Source organism: Polypterus senegalus, chromosome 2, assembly GCF_016835505.1.
Source record: "Polypterus senegalus isolate Bchr_013 chromosome 2, ASM1683550v1, whole genome shotgun sequence".
Taxonomy (NCBI): Eukaryota; Metazoa; Chordata; class Cladistia; order Polypteriformes; family Polypteridae; genus Polypterus; species Polypterus senegalus.
In genome coordinates this window covers 193,977,302-193,998,953 of record NC_053155.1, presented here as the reverse complement: position 1 = coordinate 193,998,953, position 21,652 = coordinate 193,977,302, and the positions used below count along the sequence as shown (strand labels likewise).

Below are 21,652 nucleotides of genomic sequence, written 5' to 3'. Positions count from 1 at the left end.
GTTTGGTATATTGATAGCTGAAATTAATCACTAACAAAAATGGAAGTTCAGGTGAAACTGACAAGGTGAATAAATGGAGAGGTTAATGACCCAAAGTGAAAAGATGAAACAGATTTGTTGTCTTCTCAAAAGAGCAAAAACAGACATTGACAAATGTGAACTACTAGTAAATCCCCCTCAGAAATGATTTCTACATTAACTAGTCTGACTCATAGTAGAAGTACATAGAATGATCTATTTGTTTTAAATGGTCCAGAGGTGTGCAAGAAAGTAGTGCATATTAACTTTCCCAAAACACTTCCTAAACTCAGCATTACAATTCCTTAGCGTTTTACATAATACAAAATGATTCTTCATAATGCTCTTGACTGATACTTAACCCACCAACTGCTTAAGTCCAATAGAAATTATGTACAGTGCATTTATCAAACATATATGAAAGTAATTCTGGATACACTTGCTAGAACAGATTACTATCTTCTGATTTTATATTACTATCACCACATTTATGGCAACTACCTGCATAAATTTCAACCACAGGCAAAAAAAGAATCAGACTAGACTTTAAGTGTTTATCTTTTTGCAAAATTAAGTAAGGAAACACAAAAAATTAAAGGCGGCTGCCATGAGAATGAATGGTACAATCCACATGTTATTACTTGCAAAAGTTTGTATATCAACAACTGACTAGTTTCACTGGGTCTCAAAAATATTAAAACTAAAATTAGGGTGTGGAAGGGAAAGAAGCAATAAAGATTAAATTAGATAAAGTTTGTTAATCCCATGGGGAAATTCAGTTATTTTCTTTTCCTTGAATACAAGAATAGGTTTGGTATAAATTAATTTGCCATATGAAACTGAATTCTAAAGTGAAGTGTATTTTATACAATTTAAAATTAGCCTGCTCTTGACTTATATAAATGGAGCTACTGGGTACAGGGATCCCATTTTGAAAAGAGCATTAAAACTTACTGAGTATATCTAATACTATATATATATATATATATATATATATATATATATATATATATATATATACAGTATATATATATATATATATAGAGAAAAGCCAAGCAAAATGACACCTTTTATTGGCTAACTAAAAAGATTACAATATGCAAGCTTTCGAGGCAACTCAGGCCCCTTCTTCAGGCAAGATTTAATACAGAAACTGAAGTTCCCTGAGTTTATATCCACACACTAGGACAAGAAACAACAATGGTAAATTTTTGAATGAAAACTCTTAAATGTAAAAAATTAATAGGTTCATTCAGGCTAAGATTAATTTAACAGGAGATAGAAGAACAATGTATGGTCAAGATCTTTAGATAAGATAACTGTCCAATAAAGTCCTTTGAAGTTTGTGAAAGTTTTCAAAGCAATGCAGATCTGTAGTCTTCATATCTGGCTATAAAACTCTTGTCTCTGTTCAAGCCATGCTGTAATGTATTAAATTTTAACATGAGCTTAACTTCCCATTCTTTTCTCTCTTGCTGCGTTTTGAAGTTGCCCATAAGCACTGTGACTTTAAAGTCCCTCTCACAGTGTCCATGGCTGTTGAAGTGGGCCGCTACAGGAACATCTGTGTTGCCATGTTTAATGTGGAATCTGTGTAAATTCATTCTCTGGCGGAGTGTTTGTCCAGTTTCTCCCACATAGAGTATAGTGTCAGGACATTTCATGCAGAGAATTAGGTAGACAACATTCGATGATCTGCAGGAAAATGATCCCTTTATGTGATGTTCAAGTCGGGAGTTTGGTATAATTAGACGGTCTGTATTGTAGATGTGGGCACACATTTTACATCTTTTCTGTAGGCAGGGAGATGTGCCATTTTCTGTTGGTTCATTTAGGGAGCTTCGGACAATTAGTTGCTGAAGGTTTGGTGGTTGTCTGTATGCCAGGAGAGGAGGTTCAGGAAATACATTTTTTAGTGTTTGGTCGTTGTTTAGTATTGGCTGAAGTTCCTTGATAGTTTTTCGAAGTGTTTCAAGATGTGGGTTGTAGGTGACAACAAGGGGAATGCAGTTCTTGTTGTCTTTGTTTTTATATTCTAGAAGGTTCTCTCTGGGTATGGCAGTAGCTCTTCGTATTTGAGTGTCTGTTGTTTTGGGGGTATAACCTTGTTTGATGAATTCTTGTCTGAGCTCCTGCTACTGCCATTACAATACAGTTTCTGTATTACATCTTGCCTGAAGAAGGGGCCTGAGTTGCCTCGAAAGCTTGCATATTGTAATCTTTTTAGTTAGCCAATAAAAGGTGTCATTTTGCTTGGCTTTTCTCTACATTCATAATGGCTAACACGGTACAACAACCTAGTACTATATATATATATATATATATATATATATATATATATATATATATATATATATATATATATATATATATATATATATATATATATATATATATATATATATATATATATATAATATGCTTTCTTTCAGGTAGCAAATTAATATATACCATGATTGTCAAGAAATAACTTTGACTTGGAGAAGAAGAAAAAAAAAACTAAAATCTAAATGATCATGATGCATAACCACAGATTCAAAATGGATAGTGCACTAGTACATAGCATGAAAAAAGCATATTTTGATCAATTAAAGGTTGCATAATGACTCAGTAACAAGGTACATAACACAACCAGAAATTTTCAACAGCACAACCAGAAAAGCCTTAAAGTTTTTACTTAAAATATAACTGTAAGGAGAATTAATACAAATATGATTAATATCTGCAGTAGGCCCAAAGCAGCAAGCCTCCTTAATATGATGCTATTAATTAGAAACATCTAAAAGTAACATTCTTTTGAAAAATCAAAGTTTGGCTTGTATTAACATGGTTTAATTATTTTAAACAATAAACATTACAATATTGTATTCTAGCAAACATTACTACTCCATTACCTAAACTGTTTCCAGAAACCTCTTGGTACATAATATTGAAGCCTAGAAGCTGCCAGGTGACCAAAAATAACTTGCAAGTGTCGTAGAACTCCAATATTATACTCCTTCCGATCCTCTGTTTTGCTTAAACAAGGCTTCTCCTCATACTGATGGTGATAGCTAAATACTTCATCCCGAGGATCAACATTTGTCTATAAAAGTAAAAACATAGTTAATATTAAAGCAAAAAGGTAGTTAAGTTTGCTTATAACAAGCGTCTTGCACTTAATTTGTATTTTTAATAATTTAAACATATATACCTAATGTCCCAAATACCACAAAAGAAAAATGTAGACTAATCAACATGTAATATATTGTACATTTAATATAGATTTACTTATATTACTAACAGTTCAGAAAAATATTAGTTATAGTAAATAAAAGACCAGCTACCATGAGCAAATGATATGACGGCTACATATGAAGAGTTGTTTACAATAATTAAGTATTGGCAATAAGACCTTTGAGGTTTAGGTTTATAATAACTTTAAACCACACCCAGCATTTGGATTTCAAAATCAATATTACTTAAATGGAGATCCTACCAAATTTCACAGAATCATCAAAAGCTCTTTGATTACTGAGGTTCACATTTACTTTGTGAACAGTAAAATGAAAGGCCAATTTGTACCAATAAAGAACATTCTTTTTTAGAAACTGTTTCAGGGGGGCACTTTTACCCCAACTCCATTGGAGAAACAGCCCAGGCCTAAGGGTTCAATGTCAGAGATGTGTGGATATAAATGGAACATTTGCCCTTTTTATGTAATAACAGGACATATTTGACTATGGGGAGAGACAAGGATTCATTCCATGATCAGATGGTCTTTCAGACACACCAGCCAAATTATTACAAAAAAAAAAACATTTATCAAAGATTATCATACCACTTCTGGGTATACATTGAAAATGCTAGTTTGCAATAGAAATTTAGTGTGAGTACCACCTTAAAAAAAAGGAATGTCAGATGCATTACACACATTTTGAGAACTAACAAGAATATGACTTCTAAAATTGCCTTCACTGAGAACATTACTGGTGTCCTGTTATTACAAGAAAACCAAGACAAATACCATGTTTAACGCTGTATCCCTTAGAACCAGAAATGATGCCGGATATTTTATGTGATCAGAACATAACAAAAAGAGGTGTTAATCTGGGTAAGATAATAACCACATATAGCTGCGAGGGCTTGGGTGCCCAATGGTCTCATTATTTTATAAAATTTCCTTATGAATATGCCTACAATACTTTTTGCTGTATAGCTGGACATAACCAAGCAGATCAACAGGAAAAGAAAACAAGAAAAATTCTGGAGTTGTAAGGTACTGCCTTGGTAAAAACACACAAACACAGAAGTCATTCAAAAGAAATGAGAACTGTATGTTTTGTGCTGGACAATGAAGCAAAGGCACCAAGACAGAAACAGTCTTAACCAGACAGAAATAAATGATACTGTTGCAAATTCTAGTCAAGTGAAAATGACTCATTGACAAGCACCACACATGAAGTACAAACAATAAACAAATCTGCAAGTATCCAACACTTCATTGTATAGTTGTGCACATTATTTGCACTGTAATACTGAAGGATGACTCAAAAAAATTTCCAAAAGACTTCAAAAATGTCATCCCATAATTGAACACCTAATAAAAATAAATGTTCAAAGTAGTCAAGAAGTCAAAGCAACTTTTTTGTCTTGCACCCAATGATCTTACAACATGCTTTGGTTGTCAGGGTCCTTAAACTAGATTAAGCGTGTATGCAATGTACCTTTCCAAATCAAATGCCATCCCGTTTTGTATATTATATGTAAGAGGGTGAAATACTACTGTAAACTGTATATTTTTGTAATATATTTGTAAATTAAACAGCCACCTCAAATAAATGTGTAAAATATGTGAAGGAAAAGTTGTTTTTTTTTTTTTTTTAAACATTTAGGCTCATGACTAGGGAAGCATTAAATAGGTAAAGCATTAACATCTACAGTGTATATACTTAATTTGACTTCACACGTAAGGGAATGTAATGTTATCTTTTGATAGGGAAGGTTAATGAAGATATTAGATATATGCTTAGTGAAATGGTTATGCGGTCTTTGTGTTTTCTAGATTGTAATATACTTATATATAATATATAATATTATACTGTATACAATATAGGATTTATATTGCAAAGGAGGATAGAACTCTTGCACTTTGAGATAAACATGTGACATATGTACAGTAGTTTAACACTGCTCTACAAAAAATACATATGCAACATCACATATATTACAGGAACTATAATTAATCTTTGCATACAGTTGGGTAGCAGTATAAAGATACTACACTTTGCAGGACTATGCCCTCAGCTCCAGACTATGCCTACATGGCATGAAAGCCAGGAGATGGCTAATTTTTCAGTCACCATATCATGAGCAAGGATGATATTCTTCATTGGGCATCACAAAGAATCAACCAACAATGAAAAATGTATACTTCAAAAAAAAAAAAAAAAATTTTAAAACCAGAGTTCATACCTCATTATCTTGCTTTTCATCACCAGACATGTCATCATCAACATCACTACCTGTGCCTTCAATAGCTAAAATTCCATTTCTGATTGGTGGTATCATATAAAGCTGCTGAATGACTGAGTTCATGTAACATGTGGCACCAGCATTTTTCAAGCCTACAAATCCTTTTGGAGGTCGAGGCCCAACTGGTGGCAAGTATTCCCATTCTGTAAGTGCTTCACAACCTTTTGAAGAAAGCATACAGGAAAAAAAAATGCTTGAAAACAAGTAATTACCATTTTCTGGTTCAAGAAATGAGTACATCAATATTTAATTTGAAAACTGAACATGTGAAAGAAGCTCCTATATATTCAAACTTTAATTATGAGCATGCGAATAAGAATAAAATGATCAATAGGTCACACTATAATTATTGATTTATTGGAAAATTTAAAGAGATAAATTGCAATTTAAATAAAATGTGATAGCTCAAAAAAATACAAAATATAACTGATGATCAAAATTAAAAAATGTGATTTAAAGTCTAAATGCAATGAATAAATGCATTCTATAAATAATAAAAATGTTAAAACTTGTGTTTAAATGTTTATAAAATATAAAACTATCATTGACTGCATTAACTACTATATACTATGATAACAGAAAACAATGACCCTAAATTTGATGGCTCCCTTATTTGGTTCATAAAAAAAAATGAAAGGCACTTTATATAAAAGAATTTATGTATTAGTAAGATTTTTATACCCTATTTCCAAGGCAGAAAATGTTTGAATATTTAACAACATAGTGCAGAATACACTGAACATGTAAATGCAATGCATACCTAAATAATACATGTCAGTTAAGGTGTCTACAATTTGCTTGAGATTTCTGACACAGCCTACAGCAAGTGCTACCAAAAGCTCAAAACCAGCATTAATAGTTGCTGGAGTACTACAGACAGGAATGGCTTGTTCAGCTGGGAATTCACCACTCTTCATGTACTGAAGATAGACATTTGAAGCTGGAAATATGAAGTCATCAATCAGTTCCTAAAATAAAAAAGAAAACAACTAAATGATCTTATTCAGTTAAAACAAAATAATTGCTTATGAACATTAAGTTTTTCCTGCAGAGTTCCGGAAGCCAAAACAAGTGTAAATTCTGTAAGTTTTCCCTGTGCAAGTTTTTCTCTGGTTATTTTTTTTTTCTTTCCTCTAAAACACCTGCAGATCAGAAAGGTTGGGGACTATTTCTTGGTGACTGGTGACCTAATAAAGCCATCCCTTTGCTCATGGACAGACTCCACCTACTGTAACCATTATATTGGTATAACCATGAACTTGGGATTGTATTCACTAAAATGTACTATGTAAACAGGTAGTTGTATGACTAGAGAATACCTATTATAATTTTTGCATAGCTTGCAGAAGCTATATTTACTAATTTATCAGCAGCTTTAACACCATTAAAAGAGTAAAAACACAAAATCCAATCAAGCACAGAAATGATTATCAAAATGTATCCAATTGGAACATAAGGACTGGAATTAATGGGGTTTTGAAACCTTTTTTCAGATTACAACTTGGGTAACCTGAGTAGAAATGTTCTTGTTAAAATACACAGAATTCTTGGTCAGCTTTCAATACAAATGCAGTGACAGGCCTAGACAACATAGCTCAGTTTTTTTTTTTAACAACTGAAGAACTGACAAAAATTTACATTGAAAAAGCTGTGTATGTGGCTGAAGAAAAACTAACTTGACACTAATTGCCAAAATTAAACACTATTGCAGAGAAAATGAAACAGAATACATTTTAATCTTGTGTTGTGCAAATTTTCTGATAAGGTGAACTCTGAATGGGAAGCTTGACAGAGGACACATACCTGAACATGTATGTTAAATTTTGTAAACAAAAACACACAAAGAAAAACAAGAGCTAGAAATGTTATCTACATCTTACGGAAAAAAGTCACAGTACAGCATGAATTTCCTTTTCGAACTTTAATACCTTTCCTTTGTTAAATCTGCAGTTTTCAAAATTGTTTTTAATTTTTGGTTTTTCTGCTTTTCAATACCAGCGAGGCTCATAAACCATAGGTCTTTGCATTGTATTGTACAACAAGAATTATATGACAAAACATTCTACCAAAGGCAACAGAAGCTCTTATTAAAAATGGTGCTCAGTTAAATCAGTGCCTCTGTAATGGCATGCAAATTGTACATTAAAATAGTAAATAGTAATGTTAAGTCATCTGGTGTAGATGACTTGGCCTTAAAAACATAAATTGTCACATCAATTTTTGTTAGTCTGCTACTTCTTCATAAACTGTTAATTTGATAACTTTCCTACTGTTAAAAACAGACAAATACCAAGAGGCACTTAATGAAGCACTTTTGGACAAGCAGTAGTTTTTAATAATTTTTGGAAGGATATATTTGTGACTTTCCAAGTTCAGAGTTGGATTTTCTGTCCAATCCTGTCCCACCAGTTAGTTTTGAGAATGAGAGATCACAAAACTAGTGCAAAGGTCATGAGGGCACGACACCCTAACTATGGAGTTGTGCTTGTACTGTACTGAAAAAGTAACGAAAAACACAATTTTTCAAACAATACAGTACCAGAATTTAATTAATGTCAGTCTTAGAAATAGAAAATGGCAGTTGACAGCACCTCATGCTCATTTCTAAGAGCGATAAGAACTCTGAGGGGGCCTGTTAGCTGTTTTATCTTGAATCATCAAGGGGCCAAACAAGCTGAATACTTCAAAGAGCAGGTTCCACTTATTAATTTAAGTCAAGTCAAGTTGGGAGCATGCACTGGTACAGTGTGTTGCCGCACCCACTACACGACAAAACAACTCGGGATCCCGGTTTGCAACCTCCCAGGCAGAAGCACGGTCCAGTCCCACCCTCCGGAAATGACCCTCTATCTGCTGCAGCCAGGTGTTATGTGTGCGACCCCTTGGCCTGGTCCAGTCACTTGGGTCCCCAACAATGAGGATCTTACAAGCTGGATCACCCTTGGGGAAACGTGCCATGTGGCCATAGTGCCGTAACTGACGCTCCCTCACAATGCAGGTAATGTGCCTCATTCGGGACTCCATGAACCACCACTCATTCAACACAATATCAAACCAACGAGGACTTTCTGGAGAGACACAGTACCAAAGGAGTCCAGTCTTCATTTCAGGTCACTGGATAGCGTCCACATCTCTCACAACCATATAGCAAGACAGGAAGCACCAGGACTGTAAAGTCTTCGGCCTTCATCCTTTTGCATAGATATTGGGAATGCCACACAACCCTTTCCAGCGACCTCATGACCCCCCATGCTCTCCCAATCCGTCTACTGACTTTATAGGAAGAGTCACCAGAGACATGAATGTCACTGCCAAGGTAAGTAAACCTCTCGACAAGGTCAACCCTCTCTCCGCAGACAGACACACTGCTGATGGCTGTGCCCAAAAGGTCATTAAAGGCCTGGATCTTGGTTTTTCTTCAGGACACTCGCAAGCCCAGACACTCAGACTCCTCATTCAGTCTCTCGAGCGCCACGATCAGAGCCTCCATTGACGCCGCGAAGATCACAGCATCGTCAGCAAAGTCGAGATCTGTGAATCTTTCTTCACCAACTGATGTCCTACAGCGGCTGGACCCCATGACCTTGCCCAACACCTAGTCCATACAAGCACTGAACAGAGTACTGAACAGAGTAGGAGCAAGAACACACCCCCTGACGAACCCCAGAATAAACTGGGAAAAATGCAGAGGTCCTGCCTCCACTCTGCACAGGACTCACAGTACCAGTGTACAGGCCAGCCATGATATCCAGCAACCTTGAGGGGATCCCGCGAACCCTCAGGATGTCCAACAGGGCAGCTCAATCAACTGAGTCGAACACTTTGCGAAAATCAACAAAAGCTGCAAAGACACTCTGCTGATATTCGCGTTTGCGCTCCATGAGAACCCTCAGTGCCAGGATACGGTTGATGGTAGACTTCTTAGGCCTAAAACCAGACTCTTGCTGGTAGGTGAGCAAGTAGAAATTGAGGACGACCCTAGCAAGGACCTTACCTGGCACCAAGAACAGTGTTATCCCCCTGTAGTTGCTGCAATATAGGCGATAGCCCTTCCCTTTCCAGATAGGGACAACAAGTCCCGTTTTCCAGTCAGTTGGGATGATGCCAGTCTCCCAAATGGAAGCAAAGATTGCTTGCAATGCCAGGAGGACAGCCTTACCACCAGTCTTTCTCCCCCTCAGCTGGTTCACCACCTGTGTAATCTCAGTGAGACTGGGTGGTTCACAGCTAATTGGAGGATCAACCTCAAGAACCGTGAACCCAGAGATATCCAACGTCCTAGCCGGACGATCAGCTTTGAACAAACGCTCGAAGTAGCCAGCACAGCGGGTCACAACTGCAGTGTCATCTGTAATGGCGTTCCATCAGCTGCCCTGACTGCAACTCTCCGAGGACCAGATTCAAATGTGCGTAATGCTTCGATTCCTCTATAAGCAGGACGTGGGTCGCTAGACCACAGATGGTGTGTCACTTGCTCACAGATTCCTCTAACAAATGCCTTTTTATCTGCCCTCAGAGCCATCAGACCAGGGTTGCCATTGAGCCGTGCACTGCAACTCCTTCTAGGAACACCAGTAACACCAACACAACCCTCAGCAACCTTCAGGTTCTTGTCATGGAAAGTCCCACATCACATTAGGATCGGCAGTCATATCCAAATCTGAAAGTTCTTCACACAAACTGCGTGCAAACTCATTAGAAACAGCCTGGTCTTGGAGTTCTTTTAGAAACAGCCTGGTCTTGGAGTTCTTTTTATTCCTCCTGGTCTGAGCTCTGTGGCTCTACAATTTTCTGCCCATAACATTCATGATCTGATGTAGAAGCATCAGTCTGCACTGCCTCACTCTGTGTTGTTCGTTTGTCTTCCCGCTGTCTACTTCTGAGTATCTCAGACTCATCATTTTCAATCAACAACAGGGGCTCTTTAAAGGAATTGCAGTCCTGATAAGCATCAAAGCATTTCTTTTCTTAACTCTTACCTCTCTAAATTCTTAAATATCTTCACAATAAGCAACAAGATAGAAATTCAACTGTAATAAACATGTAGTATACATACAAAGAAGTCATGAAAAAACATGCTTTATACATGCGCTGTTTTCAAATGCAGAGCTCAACATGCACAGGTCAGAAAACAGACACTACTGCATAGAAATTTAAAGTAATGTTATGCAGAGATCTTGTGTTTTATAAAGAAATAATTCATTGCATTCCCCTTACAAAGCATTTAGTTACAAAGAAGGTTTGTAAGCACTTCTTTATTAGTTTACAGTTTTTATTAATAGTGACACAACAGATTCGATCTACATTCAAAACAGCCAACTTGTTTAATATTTGAGTGACTTTTTGCCTGCATTCTTCTTAGTTTAGTGGGGGCACTGCTTTACTAAAGTAAATGTGACTTGACATTATACACCTGGGGTCAAGCGTTCTGAGTATGCTTTTAAATCTCTCTTTTTACACAATATAAACGGGACACATTTCCTTAGCATTATGCTCTATTAAAGCATAAATAATTTTTTGGTAGTTGAGTCATGGCAACTGGACTTCTTTCTTGTTATGTAGATGCGTTTTACTGCTGTCTGACGAAGCTGCTTGGATGAGCAGTGAAACGTTCTACCTAACAAGAAAGAAGTCCAGTTACCATGACTCAACTACCAGATAATTTCACCTGGATGACTGAGAATTTTCACAAACGTACATAATTTTGTTCACAGATTTGCTTTTCTGTCATACATGAACCCATTAGCTAATGAATTCATGATCATAACCTGACTTAAAGTTAATTTTTACTTTTGTGTCATGCTGCATGTCAAAAGAAGCTGCAGCTTATCTTTTCTGAAACTCGCTGTAAATACCAGTGTGGCTGCTCGAGGTGTACAAAATGGTTTCTTGTGTTCCCACCCTTTGCATCAATGTGTCACTTGCTAAGTTTACATATTACAAATCAGTGTTGGTAATATACAAATTCTCTCTGCTACTAGTGTATTTTTCCTCTGTCACTAATCAAAACAGAGAATGCCCTTTTTCTTTTGCAAGCACACATGTACACTCGACAGCAAGAGCATGTTATAAGCTGTATTATTTCTCTAGTTTGGAGAGGTGAAATGGCAATATTTTATGAATAGATTTATGAATAGATTTATGAATTATGCATAAGTATAAAAGTTGTAAACTATCATTAAATATTGTTAAAAGTAAAAGTTCTAATTATTGTGTGAAAGGAACACAAACATACAAGCAATATACCACACAGCAATATACTAGGGGAATGGGTAAAGAAAAAGTAAGTGTGATCAAAAATCCAAGAGGGACTCGAATTCAGTCCCCTCAAATCTACCCCAACATATATTAATGTAAACATGCTGGAGAGTCCCGAAAGGAGGCTCCTCTTATTGATGTACAGAGTGGGGCATACAACAGAGGTGCATGAGCGTGCATCAGAGAACCCATGCATGTGTGACTGCAGGCTGGTGAAACAAAGCAGCTGTTTGAGGGTTTGGAGAGTTATCAGTTATTTGCTTCAGAATCATTTTTGTAACTGTACTGAGGTCTAAGAGCTGATATCGATACCAAACTCAAAATTTTAGTATTGATCCAACAGTATTTTACAGAAGTTCTACTTTAGCCCTATCCATCAAAGCAAAGTTGTCACAAAGGACCCTAAAACCATCATCTTGAAATCTGCTAGCTTCTTGCGTTGAATAAGGACAGTGCACCGTTCACACTATATCCCACAGTAAGAACACCACACCAAAGGTCAACTATCAAAGTGGTAACGTAGTGGTTTGGGCAATGCTTTTGTGCATTAGAACCTGCACAATCAAAGGAAACAAAGGGAAACCAATAAATCCTGTTCTCTACCAAAAGACTCAAAAGCAAAATGTCTAAGTTGTTGCTAAAGTGCAACTACATTAGGCAACAAGACTATGATCCAAAATCATGAGAACAGTATAACATTTAGGGTAGGGCAGGTAATGCCACAGAAACCACAAACAATATTTTCAATAAAAAGCTGTTACATATTTATAATCACATCCCAAGTCAAATAATTATTGCTAATATACAGTTACAATATAAAGTAAATCGCAATAAATGCATTAAACATTTTGAACACATAGCAGAATATAAAATTTTAAAACATATCAATTAAATATTATTCAAATTCCATATTCTCTAATAATTATTCACTCAATACCATGGATAGAGCGTCACCAAGGCAGACAAAATGTGCACATACAATATAAACAGCTACAGTAGATGCAGTGTATGCACACAAGCAACAAACCTGAGAGAAAAAAAAATGTTTACCATGTGTGAAGATCACTCAGTATATGTTCAGTAGAACATGTTTAGAATTGCCTCTTTATCATCCAAAGCGCACAAGCCTGACACTCTTGATTTGTTCTAATTCTGCTTGGTGCTTCCTTTGTAGCTAATACTAGCAAAAGCCCCATACCTTCCACTTGTTTATGGTCAAGCCACAATTACTGACTGAATTTTTTTTTCTATATTTAAAGTTCATGGAATAAAATCCAATGCTGCCTTAAAGGTTGGAAAGTGTTACGTTTGAATATCAGCAAGCTAGTGACTATAAAGGAAATGAACAGGTGACAGACAACACATCACCTCGAGGGCCCTTCAAGGAGAGACAGCCTCAACGCATTCTACCACCTCCAAGAACTACCCGGCCCTCTGCTACTGTTATAGTCCTGCTCCCCTTCAAGTGCTCCTGAAAGGATGCAGGTGTTGACATTTATATTAAAAGCAGAAAACATACTGGGCATGTATAAATTATATTCTGATGGACACTAAGAGGAGCCTTTGTTTTCATGCAAAAAGATGGAGAGGTCAGGTCAGGTAAGCATGTACTGGTAAAGCACGTTGCCGCACCCGCCCCATTAAGAAACAGCATGGGATCCTGGTTGGCAACCCCCCAGGCAAACATGTGGTTCAATCTCACCCACAAGAAATGACTATCTGCCACAGCTAGGTGTTACGTGGGTGTCCCCTTGGCCTAGTCTAGCTGCTCGGGTCCTCAACAATGAGGATCCTGCGAGTTTGATCAGTCTCTGGGAACATGGCTGTAGTGCCGTAACTGACGCTCCCTCACAATGCAGGTAATGTGCCTCATTCGGGACTCCATTACCCAATGACTCTCTGAAGAAACACAGTGGCGAAAGAGCCCAGTTTTCCTCTCAAGTCACTGGATAGCATCCACGTCTTGCAACTATATAGCAAAATAGGAAGTTCCAAGACTCTAAAGACTTGGGCCTTCATCCTTTTGCAAAGATATCGGGAGCGCCACACACCCCTTTCCAGCAACCTCATGACCCCATTGCTCTTCCAATCTGTCTACTGAATTGATGGTGATGGCATTTCAAAAAAAAAAACCTGTTATTGAGCGAGTTGCATTTCCTTTTGGCTGCTGGCTTCTATAACTTTGTACATATGTGTGCTATGGCAGTCTGGTGACAAACTAGTAACAAAGAGATTCTTCATCAATTTTAAAAACCAAGAATATGTCATCTGTCAGATTCTTAGGAGTAGAAACATTTTTTGAAAATCTTTGAGAAGCTTACAAAAGTTGAAAGTATGTGTGCACTTTTTAGTATCATGGATCTGTTGAAAAAATAAGCACATTTCTCCCATTTTAAGGCTGAAGAATAAGGAAAGCCTATTTATTTGTTACTGTTAGTTCAAGTGTAGCCCTTTCAGGGAAAATGTCCCAGGGCAGTAAAAGACCCTTGAATTCTGTTGAGGTATTCTTTCTTTATATTTGATCTGTAATCTGGCCAGGACAGTGACAGGCCCTTGGCCTCTGCCATGTTCGAGACACGAGAGATGAGTGAGTGTTAAATAGGTAAGTACTACGGAGGTACTTATTTAAGTAAACGCTAATCATTAGGATGACAGACACCAGTTCTGAGCATATGAGACAGACGTGATGTGTAGTGCTGAGTGGGGTCGGCAATGAAGGTGCGCATCAGAAAATCCAGAGAATTATCATTTAAGCTAGGGGCATGACCCTGGGGATGGGGGAGAGAGAGAGAGAGAGACGGTGCAGGTCCACTCCTTGCTCCCTCTTTGTTTTCTTTAGGGAGCCTCTTGAACCCGACAGTGCTTTTATTAAAAAAATAAATAAATAAAAATCAAACAAAAAGAAGTGTTCAAAAATTGCAGTGCTTAGAAAATAGTTAAATAATTAATAAAAACAACAAAGTGCTGGTGGAGGTTAAAATCTGAATAAATACATCCACCAAAATTAGGTTAAAATTCAGACAGGAGTCTTAAATTCTCATCCACAGTGCCTCACTTTTAAAACTGACACTTCTCTGGATTACCCTACTTGGACCTTGCAGCACGGAGAGACGTCCACCAACAGGTGCAGACATCCTTCAAAACTGGCCCATGTCTATGCCACCCAATTCACGGCGTTCCACCGGGAGCCAACGGACCCTACTCTAATGCCAACCACGGCCAATCCATACTCCACCCAGCGAAAGCACACCGTCCTAGCCCAGCTGCTAGTCATAGGTTCCACTTGGTGAGAGGATCCTCCTGAGTGTAACGACCACTCCTGTTCCAGGCTGCTCAGCAGGAGTGATCCTCATTCCCCCTTCTGAGCGCTGGCCACACGATACCTTCTGAAGCACCATTCCCATCCTTATGCTTCTCACCAAGCACTGGCTCACTACAGCTCCTGCCTTTCTCTCCGCCCTTTAACCTCCGCTCTTTTGTTACCCACTTCTCATACTTGCACTTCCATTTTAAACTGGGGACATCGCATAGCTGTGGTAATGAGCAGCTCCCGGCTACAGTTAGGGTTGCAGATGATCCAACATCTGCACACTAAGTGCAGGGCTGTTCATTCCCTCATTGCACATGGGAACCGCTCGCCATGCTACCACATCTCCCCACACGAAGGTGTGAATGCAGCGATTATTTATTTAAAAACAGCAAACAGCTGCGGATCTCACTTTACCACAGAGTGGTGCAAGACTACTTGGATCAGGTGATGGCTGACATGGGATAAAAGCTGGTCTTTTTGCCAGCCAAGCAGTTCAGTTCAGACTAGCAAAAAGTCAGTATGTTAAGAATTAAGGTGGCTGCATGGTGATTTATAGGAAGATCAATAGACAGTTATGTATCCAAATGTGATGCTCGTTTTAATCGTACATGTGCAGTGCGCTGTTCAAAAGCTGGTCTGTATTTCACTGTCCTTCAAAATATACCACACAAACTATATATTTTGACAGTATATATGGTATTAGCATTATATGTATTATTGTTCATTATTATACTTTCTACATTTCTGACGTTGCACTTTTAGTGTTTTACATATTTTACAGATGAGAGATCAGATTTAATAAATATGTAACCTTTCAAGCAAAAAAAATGCTAAGGAGGATAAGGGCTGATTCTTCGGTGTGCATTAAAAAGGGGATTCATTTTTTTTTGTTTGGAAGATATTTTTTAAGGTACATGCCATGTGATTTTACCTTTTCCTTAATTATTGCAGTGTTTGTTAGCATTTTTTTTATATATTCTCTATGGAACATTTTTTCCAATGAATACATCTTTTTACTTGTTATATCAGCTGTATCTGCCTGCCTTATCGTCCCACTCACTGTCTATCTTGATACTTCACGAAACTGGGTTCCTGCTAGAGCTTAAGGTAGAGACAATGGGTTATGACATGTTGCAAAAACCAAAGGACATTTCTAAAAGACTGTAAGAGAAACTAAAGTTTAATAGTGATATCATAACGAGATGAGTCCTACCAAGTTTTCATTTCTCTGTGGAAATGTCTTTCTATTCAGAGTTAAAAGACAGCCCTAACCATGGATACATCTTCCAGTGTGGAAGACGAATGTTCTCTTCGTTCCCTTGTACTAATTCATGTCTGAGAAGTAAGCTTTACGAAACCAAGTAACAGCATGCTTTGTTTTAGCAAACAGAAAAATGTTTGTGCAAAGGACTCAAGGTCTGAGCATTCACACATGAGTCTGCCTTATCACGTTTTCCCTTAGCTTACATCTGAACGCCATAACAAAAGGAGCCAAGAAATCATGTTTTACAAGGGATGTTAAAGGGGCTCAAGGTTTGTGTATAGTAAATGTGTTGACTGTTACATTTTATAATGATATTAAATCACGCATTCTAGGGGTATAAAACTGGACCCCACCCAACAGACGGGGTTCAGAAGAGCCCTGACGCTGTCATGTATATTTGATTGTCTGCTTTTCTGAAACTCTTCTCACCATGACTCTGAAAATAAAGCTGCTTTATAACCGCATCTGCTGTCGGGTCTGAGTTTTCGTCCTCACCAGTGACTTTATTAATTTATCCTTGAGCATTCTTTCTTATTTACTGGGAAGTGTCACTGAACTTACTTTTTTGACTGAGGTTTAGAGGGCAGACAGTCCACAATAAACATTTTAAAGAAATAACGATTATGATCTCAATGTAGCCATAAATTGCAAGTTTTGTGTGAAACATGGTTCAGTAGTGATAGTGCTGTAGTGTTAATCAAAGCAGCATATCTGAATTATCCTTTTGCTTATTTCATTCATCAAGAAAGCAGACGCGTTATCTGAGCTGTAAAAATAATAGCCTTAGTATTTTAGGATCTTGAGTATCGTGCAATGCTTATTTCATTGGAGTATGCCACAAGACTTCAAGACTTCAGAAGTCACAGTTTGTTGATTAGGGTTCACCTGTGTGTAATCCAAGTGTCACATGATCTGTTACATGATGTCTTTATAAACAGACTTGTTCTAAAAGGTCCCTGACTCTGCAACACCACTAAGCAAGCAACAAGACCACGAAGGATCATTCCAAACAAGTCAGAGACAAAGTTGTGAAGATTGTATAGATCAGGGTTGGGTTATAAAATATCTAAAATTGCAATATCACATGGAGCACCATTAAATCAATTAAAACAAAATGGAAGGAATATGGAAATACTACAACTCCGACAAGAGAAGGCAGTCCACCAAAACACCCAGACTGGGCAAGGGGAGATTAATTGGAGATATGACAAAGACATCAAGGTTAAGACTGAAGGAGCTGCAAAGATCCACAGCAAAAATAGGAGTATCTGTTCACAGGGCTACTTTAAACAATACACTCCACAGAGCAAGGCTTCATTCATGGAAGAGTGGCCACTGCTTAAAGTTAAAAATAAGAAAACATGTTTGGGGTTTGTCCAACAGCATGTGGCAAACTCCCTAAACACATAGAAGAAGATTCTTTGGTCAGATGAGATTAAAATTAAACTTTTTGGCAATAATGGAGATGCTATGTTTGCTGCAAACCCAACAATTCCCATTATTACTGAGAACACCATTTCCACAGTGTAGCACGATGGTGGCAACAGCATACTGTGGAGATGTTTTTCATCGGCAGGGACAGGAAAACTGGTCAGGACTGAACAAAAGAAAAATGGCAACGAATACAGTGAAATTCTTGAGGAAAACCTGTCAAGTAATGAGTAATAATATCAGCTCACTGGAGCTGCTTAATCTTGAACATACTATATACACAACTGTCAATGAGTTAAACATTCTTGCATTAGATCAAGTCCTCTTCTCCTAGTGACTTGGCATTTTTTCCATGATCATTGCAAAACACAATTTTACAGGAAAGTGTTTTTTTTTTTTTTGTTCTCGCTAAGCTGTATGTCTGCGTACCTTTTTTCTAGATTTCACGCAGCACTGTTACACTGTCATTTAGCTATTATTGTGCCACTCATTTCCTCTCCCGCACAGCAGTTTGGATCAGCAACGCTGCTCTTATTTTGTTTTTGACTATTTAGTAATGGACCCACAGTTCCTGAAACTCCATGGGTAATTCCCACCCCCACATTTTTATGTGTTGCTGATTCACAGAGCATGACACTTGACAGGGGGTCCACATTGCTCACGCCTATCGCTTGTTGTTCGTGTGGTTTGTGGTGTATGAAATATATTTTTTTGTTTACATTTATCTTATCTTTAATGAAATGATACTCTATGTGCAACTTGACCCAGGAATTTGAGGTGTGTGCTACCATGACCACATAATTGCACTTGGGGTTCTTTTCATGGCAAGCAGTGGTGTGACCGTACGCCATGGCTGACAGGAAAATAACAGTGATGCACACATATGGTAAAGCTGATAGGAAAAGAACTGCCACATCATCTGCTGACAGTGTAGTACATTGGACAAGCTGACTGTTTTCACTGCAAACGCAAAAGTCATACACTTCGCCCACAAAAGACAGTCATATGCAACACGATAGGATGTAAAAGATGGTGGCAACCTTGTCAGCATGCCCGGTGGTGCTGTGTTTTCTAAGAAGCTCATGAACCATCTTTCTTTGAAGACCGGGGGCCCAAGTGTTTTCTATTTCTCACATAATTAATAAGTACTATTTCCACATATTTTAATGGTTTTGAAAGTGCATGGAAAAAAACTGACATTAAATTCTCCATTCTAATCTTGAATGTTCTTTTTTCAACACACATTCATGGCTGCCCACAGCATATGAATAAAACTACTTTCCAAATATACAATTTAATGACTGAAATGAACACAGTAAAACCAAGTAATGCAAGTAATACAAAAATTAGCTTCTTTGTGGTAGAGCTTAAATAAGTTTCAAAAACTGAAATTACTCAGTGTACCTTAATTAGATTGGCACCACCTTTTTCACAGCCAATGTAGTACTTTTTCTCAGTTGTTTGGAAAGCAAGAAGCTCTTTTGTTACACCTACATGGCCTTCTAGTATTGTTTCTTCAACACCAGTTTCACCTGTTCTTTTTACTTCATCCTGGAAAAATGCAGAAATCAAAATTTTAAAACTATTCTAAAAATAAAAACATTAAGTAAACTGACAACTATCTCTTACCCGAATCCTTTTCAGCCAGTCAATTTCATTATTTAAAAGAACCTCTGCATTTGGCAAATTAATGTTACTATTGTAGGCATAGTTTAGCAAGTGCCTCAATAAAGTAAAATAATCCCCAGCATGTTTTGCTCTCTCTCTTGCTGTACTCTGAAAAATAACAAATTACGTTAAGCTTTACTATAGGAAGGATGAAGCAAATAAGCATTCAATCACAAATGAATCAATAGACGGAAAACATTGTTAAAACAAACTAACTTCTGGCCTGTAGTCATTTCTGTAATTTCATGATGAGGCAAGCATCTTTGTTTTTAGCCATGGATATTAATACAGACCTATGATCTGCAGCAGTTTTAAATCAACCGAAGAGTGATTATTTAATTATTTTATTTTTTTAAAGGTAAGGATGTCGGGGTATTTCGTTTTTTAATCTTTGAAATTAAAGAAATGGTACTGAGCAACATGCAGGCTTTATATTTTCAAATGAATGATTTGTTTGTGTCTGAATAAATGAAACAATATTGTAAAAAAGTATACTTTACACACATTTTCAAATGTGTTCTGAAGTGCATAAAAATTTCACTTTATTTCATATGAATAGATAATTACTTGAAGTAATTAAAGCTTATATATTGCAAGCCATGACAACAAAGTTATTGTGAACACATAAAGAAACAGGGTATGTTGCAGAAGAGTTACAACCCTAGGTAAGTAACTGTACAGGAACAAGTCAAACAACTGGTGAACTAAAAAAAAAAGAACAAGTATAGTGTAGTATAGATATAGATGGCAACAGTTCTACCTCTTTAAGGGACATTGGCAATGCAAGTTTGAAATTCAAAGAAAATCAAAAGATGCTGTAAACATCCAGACAATAAAATATAAAGATACATCTTAAGAAACAGCCAAAATAGTTTTGATGTGCTTAATATTTGCATAATTGGTTATAAGGATTAACAGTGCACCAGTTTTACACTCTAGTATACAGCTTTTTGTTTGTATTCCTGTTAAGTTAAATTAGTAACATTGATCTAAACAATTTTAAACAATGATCAATCTACATTATGACATGCTTTCCAAGTTAAGAGCTTCTGTTATGTCAGCATTTCAGTTTTACCAATTTAAGAATACCAAAATGATGAACAAAGAAACAAGGAAATGGAGCACTTGTACTTGCATCGAAACGTTCACATATTAGGAGATTGTTTTTAAAATAGTTTTTAAAATTCATGTAAATATCTTCCTTAAACCCAGCAGCTGAAATTAAACTAAAAAAGTTAAGTCAACAAAGTCTATGACTAATGTGGCAACAACAAATGATAAAATTTGAAAGATGTTGGTTTTGTTGAAGAGAACCACATCAAAAAGCTAAACACATCACACTTACCCCTAAAACTGTAAAAAGAAGAGTTATAAAGAAGAGTAAAGGTCTGTGTCCCATGCAACATCTAGTAGCCATTAGAAAAAACTGCTCTTGAGCCATCTGACGAACAGTTCTTCAAAATAAAAAGTGTAAATATAAAAAAATTATACATATGATATATCATATGAATTTACAAAGTATTCAGATTCATTATATATATATATATATAATAATACACACACAAACATACATGCATACACACTGAAGGCAATTTATAAAAACGCTGAAAACTGGGCAACTGATTAGGTGATAAACATATAAAACCTATCTACAACAGAAGCCTTCCATTAAATATTCATAGTCTGTCAATATTATAAATTGCTCCATCAATGATTAATAGAGACAAAACCAAGTGAAACACACTCATAAGCCTAAAATGTTTTGCATTGTTATTACAACTTAACTGCAAAGTGGCCCTGTAAATACATGTAGTCCAAATCATGTAGTACTACTGACAAATGAAAGAGGGAGAGAGAGAGAGGGGCAGGGGCTTTTTGTTTCTGGGTTACCATCATTTTCTGGAGTTATTTATTTCACAGTATTTCAGCAATACATACATGTCTTTGAATGTTGTGAGCATACGACTGGATGACATGACAGGAGTAATGCATGATTTTTCCATGAACATTTTTCATATTGACTGTGGTTGGTCAGTGTTAGTCACCATTGAGCCCAGTTTATCAGAAACCTTATGTTCATTCATCACCAAAAAATGAGATTCAAAGCTAAGCTAAATTCTAAGCCATCCATATAAACTACATGGTGTAACAAACATATAAAAAATTGTGGATAATATATTCCTTTAATT

General features: G+C 36.8%; 1 protein-coding gene across 3 annotated transcripts in view; it reads right to left on the bottom strand.

The window, feature by feature from the left end:
- Positions 1–21,652, bottom strand: part of LOC120523630 (probable ubiquitin carboxyl-terminal hydrolase FAF-X) — a 377,796-nt gene that overhangs the window by 80,836 nt on the left and 275,308 nt on the right. For all 3 annotated transcript variants that reach the window (XM_039745106.1, XM_039745107.1, XM_039745108.1), the window contains exons 27-32: positions 20,809–20,917; positions 19,425–19,571; positions 19,200–19,346; positions 6,293–6,500; positions 5,473–5,693; positions 2,913–3,103 (exon numbers count right to left, since the gene is read on the bottom strand). In XM_039745106.1, the coding sequence (XP_039601040.1) occupies positions 2,913–3,103; positions 5,473–5,693; positions 6,293–6,500; positions 19,200–19,346; positions 19,425–19,571; positions 20,809–20,917 (1,023 nt within the window). The remainder of the gene's footprint in view (positions 1–2,912; positions 3,104–5,472; positions 5,694–6,292; positions 6,501–19,199; positions 19,347–19,424; positions 19,572–20,808; positions 20,918–21,652) is intronic.